The following is a 13,908-nucleotide window of genomic DNA, read 5'->3' on the forward strand; positions in this document are numbered from 1 at the left end:
CTGAGGTTTGTTGACGATATTTTTCTTATTTGGCTAGGCACAGATGTGCAATTCTTCATGTTCTTTGATTGGTTGAACAAGTATAATGTAAACCTACAGTTCGGTTTTAACATTCACCCATCTCAGATTTCCATTTTGGATATTCTTATATCACATGATAATTGTTAGAAAAGGGGGTTTAGTGTGCCATTGGGCCTCAGCCTGACCCCAGATGGATCCAGGACCGGACCGAGGGTTGGCAACGTGTCCCAGCATGGCCAAACACTGTCTTACCCTCTGCCAGGCCTGCAAGCTCCCAGAACCAACAACAGATGATGTTGGTAGGGGAACGGTCCTCCGACTGTCCCGAGCCCTTTCGAACCTGCCGTTTGAATCGGCATGGAGCAGCAGGCCGGCCTGAGGATGAGGGCAGACGGAGGCCTTGACAAGAAGACATGACACCAAGCTTGATGCGACAGCATCACAGACGAGGGTTGAGGCAAAACTCTGATCTTGACCAGACGAGACGTGAAGTAGGGAAGGAGGACATTGGCACTGTCTCTCAGGGCGCCCGACACAGTCCACCCGTGGGACTGGTCGCGGACCACCCTGTCCCACTGCGCGCCCTACACAGCCCGAGGAGGCTGGTCACGGACCACGTGGAGAACGGGACAAGTGCAGGAGAGGATCCAGTCGAGCTGGGACTCTGACAACGAAGCCGATGTCATCCGAAGCTCCGCAACGGCTGGCAGGGCAAGATGGCTCAGGAGCACAGGAACGAATTCCACCTGCAGGCCACTCCATGCTTGGGAAAGATGTCATCCGAGAAAGCAAGGCCTGACCAGAAGCTCAGGAGCGCTGAAGACACAGGAACAAGACACCAAGGAACCTGGAACATCAGGAAGTGGAGGATCAAGACGAGACACCAGGACACCTGGACAGGGACCTCAGGCACGAAGACTTGACTTGACTTGACTTGACAAGACATGAAGACAAACGAAGAGGAGCTCCACGAAGAAGACCTGACGGAGCTCTGGCAGGCAGGAGCCTCCAGAGTGAAGTAACTCCGATGCAAGGCAAGGCTGACTGGAAGTTGAAGTCCTTAGGCGACTCCCTGGGAGGGGTTTGGATGGGCCACACCTCGCTGGCCCTATAACTAAGGAGAAGTGCTGTGGGCCGGCCCCTAGGGAGAAGGGCGTGGCCAACCAGGAAGTCCATGCAGCCACAAGCAAGCCTCAGGCAGGCCCCTAGAACAACGAGGCCTCCCAGGCCCTGGAACAAAACTGGACAGTTCGCAGGCGAGACCCCGGCTTCGGAGCAGCTTCCAGGAAGAAGTAAGGAGCCTCCAGTAGCACCGATACAGGATGGTTCATAACAATAATGCTCAATTTGTCACCACCATTTTTAGAAAAGAAACTGATAGAAACACTTTATTGAGGTTTGACAGTTGTCACCCTAGAGTCCTTAAAAAGAACATACCTACTGGCCAATTCCTGCGACTGCGACATCTCTGCTCGTCTAAGTCGGATTTTAACATGAAAGCTAAGGAGATGATGTCTAGGTTTCAGTTGAGGGGGTACCCGAAAAAAGTATTAAAACCTGCTTTTAAACGGGCTTTAAAATGTGAATAGGGATTTGCTGTTTCTATCACAGACTGGGAACACTGACATGACATTAAACTGCATTTTACCCTTTTCTCCGATGAGTAATCCGATTACCAAAATCATACGTCAACACTGGAATTCACTATCTCTCCAAGAGCTGTTTCAGGGGACCTTGCGGTTCACACATCGAAGGGGGTAGTAATTTACGTGATTTGCTGACACATTCTGACTTGAATCATACACGTATCAGTCAACAGATTAATGGTATAAATAAACCGTGTGGCAATTGTTCTGTATGTCCACACACAAGTACTGTAGTACATTTTGACAATCCCTCATCAGGTAAGAGATAGGTATTAAGGTCTGTTTCAGACTGTAATTCGGAAGGGGTGATCTGTATTATCTGGTGCCCATGCCAGACATATGTAGGGAAAACCACCAGAAAGATAAAAACTAGAATAGTGGAACATTATTCTAACATTAAGCAAGTACGGGAAAACACGCCTCTGGTTGATCACTGGGTTCAGTGCTCTCATATTTCTGATTTGTACTTTGTTTTAGAAGTTATTGCTTGCCCAAATTGAGGGGGGAATTTTTCTGAATATTTGATTCGTAAAGAGCAAAGATGGATTCATTTGTTAAATACTGTTATACCCCACAGACTCAATAAGGAACTTGAATGGACATACTTCACCTGACTTAGTTAGTTGACACGCTCGTTCATGATTGGTTAATTCTCTCTGTACATGCTGATTGGTCCACGTTGTTTGGCGCCTTTTTGTAGTGTTTAAAATACATTTGTTGTAATAGTAAACGCGCTCCCTGTTACACTGTTCTGAGACTAAATACGGTATGTGAAATATTTTACACTCGCTAATTCTTGTCTGTATATTCAGCCATTCATTAACATAGTCCCTTTATGTTTTGTTTTAGATGTGTTGATATAAATATGTCCCTCCCAACGCAGCCTCGGGGAAAAACGGGTCCATGTCGGGCGACCCCTTTCATGAAATTTTCCTATGATAAACAGTGGAGTTGCCATATGAGAATAATAAACAGATTTATTTTCAAAATTCGAAATTGGACTAGGTAACCTTTCTGCACTTATTGTGATTTAATCTTATTTGTTTGGCCATCTTAAGATTGTATAAGATGATCTTATCACTCCCCGATCCTGCTTTTGTTTTAGGCACAGAAAAATGTCACCTCCTATACTGTATTGCAATCCAAATAGGAACATAAGAACATAAGAAATTGCCATGCTGGGTCAGACCAAGGGTCCATCAATCCCAGCATCCAGTTTCCAACAGAGGCCAAAACCATGCCACAAGAACCTGGCAATTACCCAAACATTAAGAAGATCCCATGCTACTGATGCAATTAATAGCAGTGGCTATTCCCTAAGTAAACTTGATTCATAGCCGTTAATGGACTTCTCCAAGAACTTATCCAAACCTTTTTTGAACCCAGCTACACTAACTGCACTAACCACATCCTCTGGCACCAAAGTCCAGAGCTTTATTGTGCGTTGAGTGAAAAAGAATTTTCTCCGATTAGTCTTAAATGTGCTACTTGCTAACTTCATGAATGCCCCCTAATCCTTCTATTATTCGAAAGTGTAAATAACCGATTCACATCTAATCGTTCAAGACCTCTATCATATCCCCCCTCAACCGTCTCTCCTCCAAGCCTTTCCTCATAGGGGAGCTGTTCCATCCCCTTTATCATTTTGGTTGCCCTTCTCTGTACCTTCTCCATCGCAGCTATATCTTTTTTTAGATGTGGCTGTTGCGGTTCTGGCTGCGAGCACCGTGGCCAGGCCCTTACCTCTGGGTTCCCGGACTTGCTCCCGCTTCCAGAGGCCTGGTCTGCGGCCTGGTTGGTGGCGTCCCCGCTGGGGCTGCGCTGCTGCGAGCCCTCCAATGGATGCCCGGCTCCTAGGCGCGCACGCAACCTGGGCGCTTTTCTAGGTCATTTCCTGCCAGTGGTGACTCCGCCCAACTCATGATGTCAGACGCCGCGGCCTTGATAAGCCGGCCACGGCCATCTGACTTTTGCCTTACAACGGGTTAGCTTCCCGGTTTCCTGTTGCGCTGTGCCCCGGAGTGACTCGCTTTGCTTTGTCGCTCCGTTCCTGCTACAGTACCTGCCTGGTTCCCGCCTGCCTGCTACAGTACCTGGTTGGTTCCTGCCTGCCTGCTACAGTACCTGGTTGGTTCCTGCCTGCATGCTACAGTACCTGGTTGGTCCCGGTCCGCCTGCTACAGTTCCTGCCAGGTCCCAGGTCCCAGTACCCGAATCCTGCTACAGTTTCTGCCTGGTTCTAGTACCCGCATTCTACTACAGTTCCTGCCTGGTTCTAGTACCCGCATTCTACTACAGTTCCTGCCTGGTTCCAGTACCCGAGTCTCGCTACAGTTCCTGTCTGGTTTCAGAACCCGAACCCAGTTACAGTATTGCTACTGTCCTAGTCTGGTTCCTAGTCAGTCACTTTAGGATCTATGCCTATGGAGTTCAGTTTATTTAATGCTCTCCCCTGATCTAGCTCTGTAGTCACTCAAAGACATTGATTAGATCTGTTTTTCTGTTTGAAGATCAGATTATTAATGAAGTAGATTATTAATGTCATTACTGATGACTGCCAAACTCAGCAATATCATTTCGGTGGTGATGGATTTCTAATGTCTCACAGAACACCACTTGAATCTCCATCCCACTGACTCTTTTGTGAGTGTGTGACTTTATTGTGGCCATTTATATTAGGATGAATAAACTTGCACCAATCTGGTTTAAATGAAGGTGAAGATCTTCAAAGGTTTGCATCACCTTTATTCAGATGATCTATTTTGACCCATATTTAATCAGTCAGAATATTTCTTTTAAAAAAATCAGTATAACAAACACTGATAAATGTTTCTGGGTTTTTGTAATGTGAAGAGTGGCAGTAAAAGTCGCAGGTGTGTAAACCTCATCAATGAATATCAGAGCCAGATTAGGGGCAAATGGCACCAGGGTGAAAAGCACCATGTCCCCTCAGCTGATGGTGCCCCCCAGTCCCCTCTTCACCTGCAGGGGGGATGGGGTCTGCCGCAGCTACGTGATTTCAGTCTTCGGTCATGGCCAGGCTAGGCCTGTCTTCAGCTGCAAAGGTGTGGAATCTGCCACAGCCAGGCTGGGTGTGCTTTCGGCCCCAGCAGGATGAGATCTACCATGGCCACACAATTCCTGTCTTTCACCACAGTGGGATGAGATCCACTGTGACCACACTGGGCCTTTCCTCCTCTGTCCCCATGGTGCTCAGGGTGCCCTTCCAACTGATGGCACTCCGGGCAACTGTCCGTCTCACCCACCCCAAAAACCAGCCCTAGTGAAGATATTAAACAGCATTTCCAAATGTTCAGAAATTTGATGGTTAAAAGTTGGCAACCCTCGAGTAAAAGGGAGTATACTTGGGAGTAATCTAAGGAAATATGTCTGTACAGAGAGGGTAGTAAATGCATGGTAAAGCATCTCAGTTGAGGTAGCGGAGACAAGAACTGTATCTGAATTCAGTAAAGCATGGGACAAGCTCAGGGAATCTCCAAGAGAGTGGTTGGTGTGATGGGCAGAATAGACAGGCTGTATAGTCTTTTTTTCAGCTATCACATTTCTATGAATTTTAAATTGTGGATAGCTTCCTATAGTTCTTTCTTTTAGTAATGAGATTACACACCTCTTTGTTTTATAACACAAAAAAGACTTGCTATACAGATATTAAACCTGAAAATTCAACTAGAATAACTAAACCATATTTTTCCAAAATAGTTTTTATTCCATGATAGGATATACAACCAAAAATGTAATCTCCAGAGTAATACAAAGGTAACATATCTCAGCATAATATACAGTCGTCATTGCTTTCATCTGGTATATAACTAAGCATATATCATCCATGAAAGAGAGTTTTCCCCTTTTTATCCTCATATATACCATTTACATACATTAATTAGTTACCTTCATCCTCTTCCTCATTCATACATCTTCCATCATACATTCACATCCCCTCCTCTATAGCTCCTACCATCTCACTTCCATTTCTAAGGGTCCAATGATGCCCATATTGATTACACATATAGGAATATGTATATATATATATATATATATATATATGTTTAGTATATAGCCCAACTCGCTATTCAGGACCAGTCCCTTGTTCAAGAAGTGAATTGTTATCTAAATATTTCCTTTGTTTATAATTAAATAAAACTACTGTTTTCATGTATTGAATAGTGCCTTTATTAATTTTGTTAGTCACACATTCTCCTTTCTGTATATCCTTGTACCAACAGAGATTGTTTCTTGTCTTCCATCAGAGTTCGATAGAATGAATCCCAAAGTGCAATATACCTGTCCACACCTTTCTGTTTGAATTTAACATCCAGCCGCTTATGTATCATCAATGTTGACATCTTTGTATTCAAAGTCATCAGTCCTGGTGATTCCTCTGTTATCCAGTGCTATAACTTTATTATGCATAAAGGATAATCCGCCTTTCACCTTGACATGTATTGGCAAGGCAATCCATATTTCCCACCAAACATATCTTTCCATCCATAGCAATGTACATTCCAGAGAGTTTATAAATACTATCTAGAACTGCATGCCAAAAAGGTTGAATCTTGAAACATTTAAAAAAACTTATGATACATAGTGCCAGTATCTATGATACATAGTGATGGTATCTATTCCACATTGTTAAACTCTGAAGATTTATCTAAACCCATGCAGCATCTTTTCACATTGTCCATATAGCAATGATGAGTTATCTGAAACCACATTTCCTTCATCACTACATCTATGTTGTCTACATATCACCTCAAAAACGCTTGTTGCATGTCGCTCATGGATAGCTCCCTTTCTAAGACTCCTTAAGCCTCCCCTCCTTCTCCCCTCTTCTCTTTTCCGCATATATTTACCCCTTCCTCCTCCCACTGCCTCCCCCTCTATCCCCCCGACCTCTACTTCCTACCCAATCCCCCCCTTCTTTCCTTCATTTCCCACTCATACTTTCTTGTATTTAGAGCACGAGTTTGTATATACCTTCCTCGTTTTTCGTTTCTATATTCATTTTCGTTATTTGGCTTAAGTTATTTTAGTTATTTCCTGTTACAACCTGCTCCATGACCTGCTATATGCATATACTTTTGTTTCACTACTTGTTCTATGTACCATTGTTTCGTTTCAATGTAAACCGGGGTGAAGGCATGCGCTAAACCTCGGTATATAAAAGCTTCAAATAAATAAATAAATAAGACCCCACACCAATAACCAGCCAGCTCTGTCAGCACATTATAGAGTACTTGGACATATTATACTGGTACCAGTGAGAAATAGAATTTCTCCTGCCCCCCCCCCCCACCATTTTCATATCTTATAAGATCTTTTTCCCCAATTTCACTTGCATATTTGACCAATGTAAAGAGAGCAAATAATGCCTGAACTGAAGCTAGGCATAAACATGGTATCTAGGGAGCTCAAATTCTTCTTGCAACTGGGAAAAGGATTTCATGTCTCCATTATCATTGTACCAATGTTGTTCAACATATTTCAACCCTTTCGCACACCAAATATTAAATACATTTTGGCTTATAACTGGAGTGAAGTTCTGATTACCCACTAATGGTGATAGCAGAGATTTTAATTTGTCTAGTCCCCACCAGTTAGCAAACCATTCCCACACCAGCCTAGCCACAGTAAGCATCAGACTGTTTTTATACTGTTATAAAGTACCTTGAAACAGACGAAGATGTATGTCATACATTGGAGATCCTCGATCATTATTTCCCAGGACCCAATGAACAAATAGTGGTATTCCTCGAAGTACCATTCCCAGACAAAGCTCATTTGACATGCCACACTGTAACTGCAAAAATTTGCAAGTTCAGTCCCCCAGTTCTGTCACGGATCAATATGGAATGTGAAATTTTTCTTCTCTTCCCTCCCCATATAAAGTATGCTATCAGAGAGTTTAACCATTCTAGATCCTTCCTGGGAAGCCAACATGGTAGCTTTTGAAGCTTATATAATATCTTGGGGAAAATCATCATTTTAACCAGCCCACACTCACCCATATAAGAAAGTGGCAAGTTCCTCCATATGCACAGTTGTGTCTCCATCTGCGATATAACACTCTAGATATTCAGCGAATATAACTGCTTGGGATCCTTTGGGATCCATACCCCCAGATACTTAAGCTTGTTCTCCACCCACTGAAAGGGAAAATATCCAGTCCACTTCTTCTGAAGTGAGCTATCTATGGGCAGAGCTTCCAATTTTTCAAAATGTATTTTTAAACCTGCAAATGTTTGACCATTTGAAAATATATCTGTTATAATTCCCACTTTCGAACATGCCTTATAGAAAAATAGGATGTCATCTGCAAATAATGATATTTTGAGTTTGTTCCCCGACTTTATCCCTTAAAATTCTGCAAGGTCTCTTAACATAATTGCTAATGGTTCAATTGCTAATATAAACAAAATGGGAGAAAAGGACAAACCTGATGCACTCCTCCATACAGTCTAAAAGGTGAAGAAGTTGACCATTAATAACACTCTTGTTACTGGATTGCTGCACAAGATGCATAATCAATTTAGGAAAGGCCCCTGGCAACCATACTGTTCCAACATCCAGAACATATAGTTCCAAATCAGTGAATCAAATGCCTTTTCTGCATCTAAGGTTTTGCAGGCGACCATCTTTAGGGGTCACCTGCAAAACCACTATCAACCTTCTCACTTTCCTAACCCCATGGTGGCCCTTAACAAAACCCATTTGGTCAGGCTCTACCAGATATGGCGCCACTGTACTAATGTGTAGCACAAGGATATTTACAAGAAGCTTGATATCCATTAATTAGTGAAATTGTTATATTAGAGCCTACATTCAGTGGATCCCCTATGTAAAACTACAACCAATGACTGATTCATTTCAGGAGACATATATCTTTGCATTAATATATCATCGTAGAACTCTGGCAGTGCAGCAGATAAAGGGAATTTTAAAATTTTATGGAATTCTGACCCTAGGCCATCCAAGCCTGATACCTTTTCAAAACTTTTAACCTCTCAATCGCTCCATAAACCTCAGTGTCTGGGATCGGCTGATTCAACATTTTCAAATGAGAATCCACTAAACATGGCATCCTTAAGCCTTTAAAAAAAAAAAAAGATGGACCTACACTACATTTCCTCCTCCTTTTGATCATAAAGTTCCTGAAAGAATTCTACGAGTCTGTTTGTAATATCCTCCATAGAATGAGAAATGCTCTCCCCCCTTATCTCTAATTCCTGTGATTATAGGACAAACTCCCATAACTTTAACCAAGTTGACCATCATTTTCCCCATCTTATTCCCATATTTGGAGAATTTATATTTATAATAGCACAGTGACTTAGCTGCTCTTTGAAGGAGTAAGCTGTCTAATGCTGCCTTAACTGCTTCTAAACTAGTCTTCTATTTCTCGGAAAGCCCTTTTTGATGCGCTAATTTCACAATTTGAACTAGTTTTGTTAATCTTAATATTTCTTTATTGCAAATTTTGTTTTGTTTGCCGACATAAGCTATTATCACACCTCGCATAACTGCCTTGCCGACCTCTCAAAACAGAGAGATATCTAAACCATTTTAAAATTATATCCTTGATAAATAATAATTTTCTTTATGTTGTATGAGTGCTTAGCTAAGGTTATTATATTTTTCATTATATCCTTTATTCACAGGACTTTTCTCATATCTTCTAAGAGAGCAAGCTAATATAATCTATGATGGACCAAAATGGATTGTCCTTGATGGTGATATAGATCCTATGTGGATTGAGTCACTTAATACTGTCATGGATGATAACAAGGTGAGAAACGGGGGCGTGTATGCAGTCATGTTTATTTATTTTATTTATTTATTTAAGTATTTTTATATACCGCGGCACGTTCAGAACATCACATCGGTTTACAAGTAACATAATGCAGCAACAGGCTTTACAAGAAATACATAGGGCCTTATTTTCCAAACGTATCGCTTGCGATACCAAAATGGGGGCGGAGTTGGCCCAGAAGAGGAGGAGTCAGGGCGTCACCGGGGCCGACTCAGCGACGAAGGCGCGCACAGTGAAAAGGTAAGTGCCTTTTCGCTGCCTATTTCGCTCCCAATAGCTACACCTCCTATGGTGGCGCTATTGGGTGCAAAACCGGCAGTGACTGCACCGTCGTGGTGCGATCACTGCTGGTTTCGCACCCAATAGCGCAGGCCCGCCCCCCGTTTCGGCCTCCCGCCCCTCATCTTCTAAAGTATCGCAGGCCTGCGATACTTTAGAAAATGAGGCCCATAGTAACATAATGTAGCAACAGGCTTTACAAGAAACACATAGTACAACAGAAACTGATTAACAATGGAAATATGTACAGAAAAAATATATATATAGTGATAATAGCAATGCCTTACCAGATAATGAGTAAGTGGAGATATTAACAGAGTCATAAGGGGTGCAAATGGCGTTATTAAGAGTCATAGGGGAGATATTAACAGAGTCATAAAAGGGTTTTCTAAGGGGAAAATGTAATGATTGTTAATATTCAAGAGGATATATTGGGGGCTTTACCAGAAACGCAGTGAATAACGGCAAGCACAGGAAGGATTTAGTAGAGATTCTGCAGGAGGGGAAATTAACAGAGTAATGATGTTCTCTCTTTGTTAGCCTTTATTAGCCATGGTGTACATACAACCCCCGCGCCTCCCTCACACACACACACACACGCATATACACACTGTTTTAGTAATATATGGGACTGATATCAACTTCTGATGTCAATAATTTATGATTCTGTCATCAGGGCTGTTTAGGTACAACATTTTGATTGAAAGAAAAGTTTCCAGAAATGTTAGGGAAATTTCTAGTAAAAATATATGTGCTTTAGAGAAGTTTGATGATAAAACATTTTGGTAGCTTATATTTGCTGTTACTAATTCCTTATTATTTTGATTCCTGTTCACTTTCAAATCCCTGTTGACTTTCAATTTTTGAAAGTATTTCTGTTGCTTGTAAATGTGCCCCATTTTATGCTGTACTAACATACAAAGATATTGATCTAATTATTAATCGGTTTTTAAATGAGGACTCTGTAATAAATGTTGCTGTATATTTGTCGTGTAAAGATTACCACTGCCGCCACCGAAAATGAACTGTTACAAGATTTGTGAAAGTTTTCGTTGAACTATGCAAATAATTTGATCAGTTTAAATTTTGGGGACGATATTCAGCCGGATACACCTAGTTTCTGGTCCTTCTGGAAACACCTCCAGCCCGCCCCCCCCCCCCCCCCCCCATTTATGCGGCTACATTCTAGCCATATTATAGCAATGAATATCCCTGTTTTTCCATTTAATCAGATAACTTTTCAGTTATCCCTCTAAATGACTTTTAAATATCCACCCCCTTATGTCTCCCATGGCTTGCTTCCTGGCCCTCAGATCCAATATAGCATCTTATTAAAGAAAGTACTTTTTTTCATTGAAACATGAAGGGGAAAAGATCTTTTTGAAAAGGCTTGTAGTTGCCTCTAATGGAGTCTGATGTTTGATAATTGTGTGCTATGCATGCATTCTTGCATCATGACCACTTATTTGCTGTTCCTCATTTCTGAAACTCTTTGAGAATGTAAGAGACAGCAGATGTATTACTCAAATTGCTTCAGAGCAAATGTTCTACTCAGCATATACAAACACAAGCTTTTTTTTTTTTGCTTTTTTTTTAAAGCATTGGTGGTTACACTTTTTTTTTTTTTTTTACCATGTTCTTGGAGGTTCTTGTCACTCTAGGCACAAATTAAATTTTCACGACAATTTAATTTACAACCTGAGTTGTGCTGCCTCGGGCTTTTTTTTTTTTTTTTTACATTTTTTTGTCAGATGTGATGCTCAAAATTTCTTTTATTGTTTTGGGAATATAATGGATTATTAACGCTTACACTTTTATTATGTGTTAAGATTACAATATTGTGTCATTGAATTAATTCTGTGGAAATTGAATACTAGCTGCTCAGTGTAGGTTTCCAAAATGTTTTAATAGATGGAGGTCTAGTAGCTAAGCTTGGTCATATTTACCAGCAAGCTTTCCTATGCTGCTAGTGAGCTTCAGCTTTGCGCTTGAGGAACTAGTCTTCACGAGACCTTCACTCCTTTGTACTGGTTCAGATTTGGCTTAAATGTATTCTTAATTTGGATATTTGTGTAACCACTGCCCCAATTTCTGCCTGGGCACAGAGATACACTGAGAAGTTTCAATGGCAAGCAAAGTTCTTTATTGCTCACTGATAGCAGGAAACACAAAATCCATATCCTGTACACTGAGGTGAATTTTGAGAGTCCGGCACATTCCAAAATTGGGAGATACATGCACAAGCGGGCTCGCGCATGCCCACCAAATTTTAAAAGCTGCCCAGATGCGCGTATATTTCCTGCTGCATGCACATCTGAGAAGTTTTCAAAAAGGGTGGGATGTAGGCATGGTCTGTGTGGGACATAGGCGTTTTGGGGCATGGCCTAGAAATGTGCACATAAATACTTGCATGCCTGGGCATATGCCCAAATCCTCTGTCGCATAAATTTCTTTCTGTTAGGGATGAGGTATAAATTACACACTTTTTTTTTTAATTACCGTTTCTCAGGGTTTAAAGGGTCTGGGATAACTGAGTGCAATGCAGACCTAGTTGTTAGCCGGGAGAATTTATGGATAAACTGGTGAAACTGGCAATGGCGTGGTCGAGTGCCCCATGACTTGCACGGTAGAAGAGGGAGTTATTTGCATAGGTGCGTGCCCACTTAAAATTGGGTGCACATAAAAGCAGGGGTTGCTTTTTTATTTCATAAATCTTTAAACTTTTAGCTATCCCAGCAAATTAATGATCCTGATGGGAGATACCAAATTTTAGTGGGTAAGTTAAAGGGTCAGGAGCTTACCTTTTATAAGGTGTCTGCACTGAATGAATACAGTCATAAATTCTTCACTGAGTTAATTTACCAATTAGTACAATATATTAAGGGCCCACTAGTTATGCTTGAGATATTAATTGTGTACACGACCCCAAATATGATAGGTCTAATATGAGTAAGCAGAGTAAGGGGGGGGGGGGGAAACCAAAAGGGATTAAATATCACTGTGAGGAACGTAGTCTGGATGTCTGGAGAACTTTGCACCCTACTGAGCGAGATTCTACATAAGTTTCTTGGGCTGATGCCACAATGTCCCGAATCGATTACATTTTAATTTCTGACACTCTTTTCTAAAATGCAGACAGCAAAAATAGGAGTTATCGAAATCTCGGATCATGCTATGATCTGGATAGAAGTCCATTTAAACCCTGACACGGGGAATCCTAGAATCTGGAGATTTCGTATCTACCTTTTCAAAGATCCTGAGTTTAGAGAGTTCCTCCGGGTGAAATGGAAGAGTTTGCCAGAAATAATTCTCAGCATGAGGATAATCCCTGTTTATTTTGGGAATCTAGTAAAGCAGTCATGAAGGGCAAGATCACCTCTTTTTTAATCAGAAGATCTAAGGCTTTGCATAAACACATTCTCCAGTTGGAGCACCAGGTGCAGGTAGCTAAATGAAATCTGGCACGCCAAAAACCTCCTACTGCACAAACAGAATATAGAGCCGCTCTGGTAGCCTTAAATTCTTCTTTACATTTCAAGGCTCAAAGATCTCTTCAATTGGAAGCTCATAGACTCTTTTGGTTTGAGAATAAGGCAGATAAACTCTTGGCCAGCTTGGTGCGGTTTCATAGGGGGAAAACTTTATATTGATAAATTACAGCATGAGAGTGGTCAGGTTTTGACAAAGGGGGTGGATATCTGTGACTCTTTCTGTGTTTTTTATACAAAGCTCTACCAGGAAGATCGGACAGGTGGCAGCCTACAGGAAGAGGAGTTTTTTCAAAATCTTGTACTTCCAAAGGTCACTGAGTCACAGTTAACGATGCTTAACAGACCAGTAGAAGTGAAGAGTTCCTTAATGCAATTAAATTCGAGCAAAGGTCATAAGGCTCCTGGGCCAGATGGTATGAGTGCTGAATATTATAAGATTCTGGTGGATCAAGTAGCAAGTCAGTTATTAAAGTTTTTCCATGATGCTCCATTGAAAGGTAAATTCCCAGAGGGCTTTACCAGGGCTTTTGTTACTGTCTTGGAGAAGCCTGGAAAATATTTATCAAGTCCGGCATCTTACAGATCCATTTCCCTGTTAAATTATGAAGTGAAACTTTTTGCCAAAATTTTAGCAGATTGACTA

At 41.5% G+C, this 13,908-nt stretch overlaps 1 protein-coding gene across 1 annotated transcript in view; it reads left to right on the forward strand.

The window, feature by feature from the left end:
• Positions 1 to 13,908, forward strand: part of DNAH11 (dynein axonemal heavy chain 11) — a 725,796-nt gene that overhangs the window by 326,774 nt on the left and 385,114 nt on the right. Inside the window, exon 41 of the mRNA XM_029589065.1 lies at positions 9,344 to 9,471. Coding sequence (XP_029444925.1) covers positions 9,344 to 9,471 — 128 coding nt within the window. The remainder of the gene's footprint in view (positions 1 to 9,343; positions 9,472 to 13,908) is intronic.

The sequence above is a fragment of the Rhinatrema bivittatum genome, chromosome 2, assembly GCF_901001135.1.
Source record: "Rhinatrema bivittatum chromosome 2, aRhiBiv1.1, whole genome shotgun sequence".
NCBI classification, from domain to species: Eukaryota; Metazoa; Chordata; class Amphibia; order Gymnophiona; family Rhinatrematidae; genus Rhinatrema; species Rhinatrema bivittatum.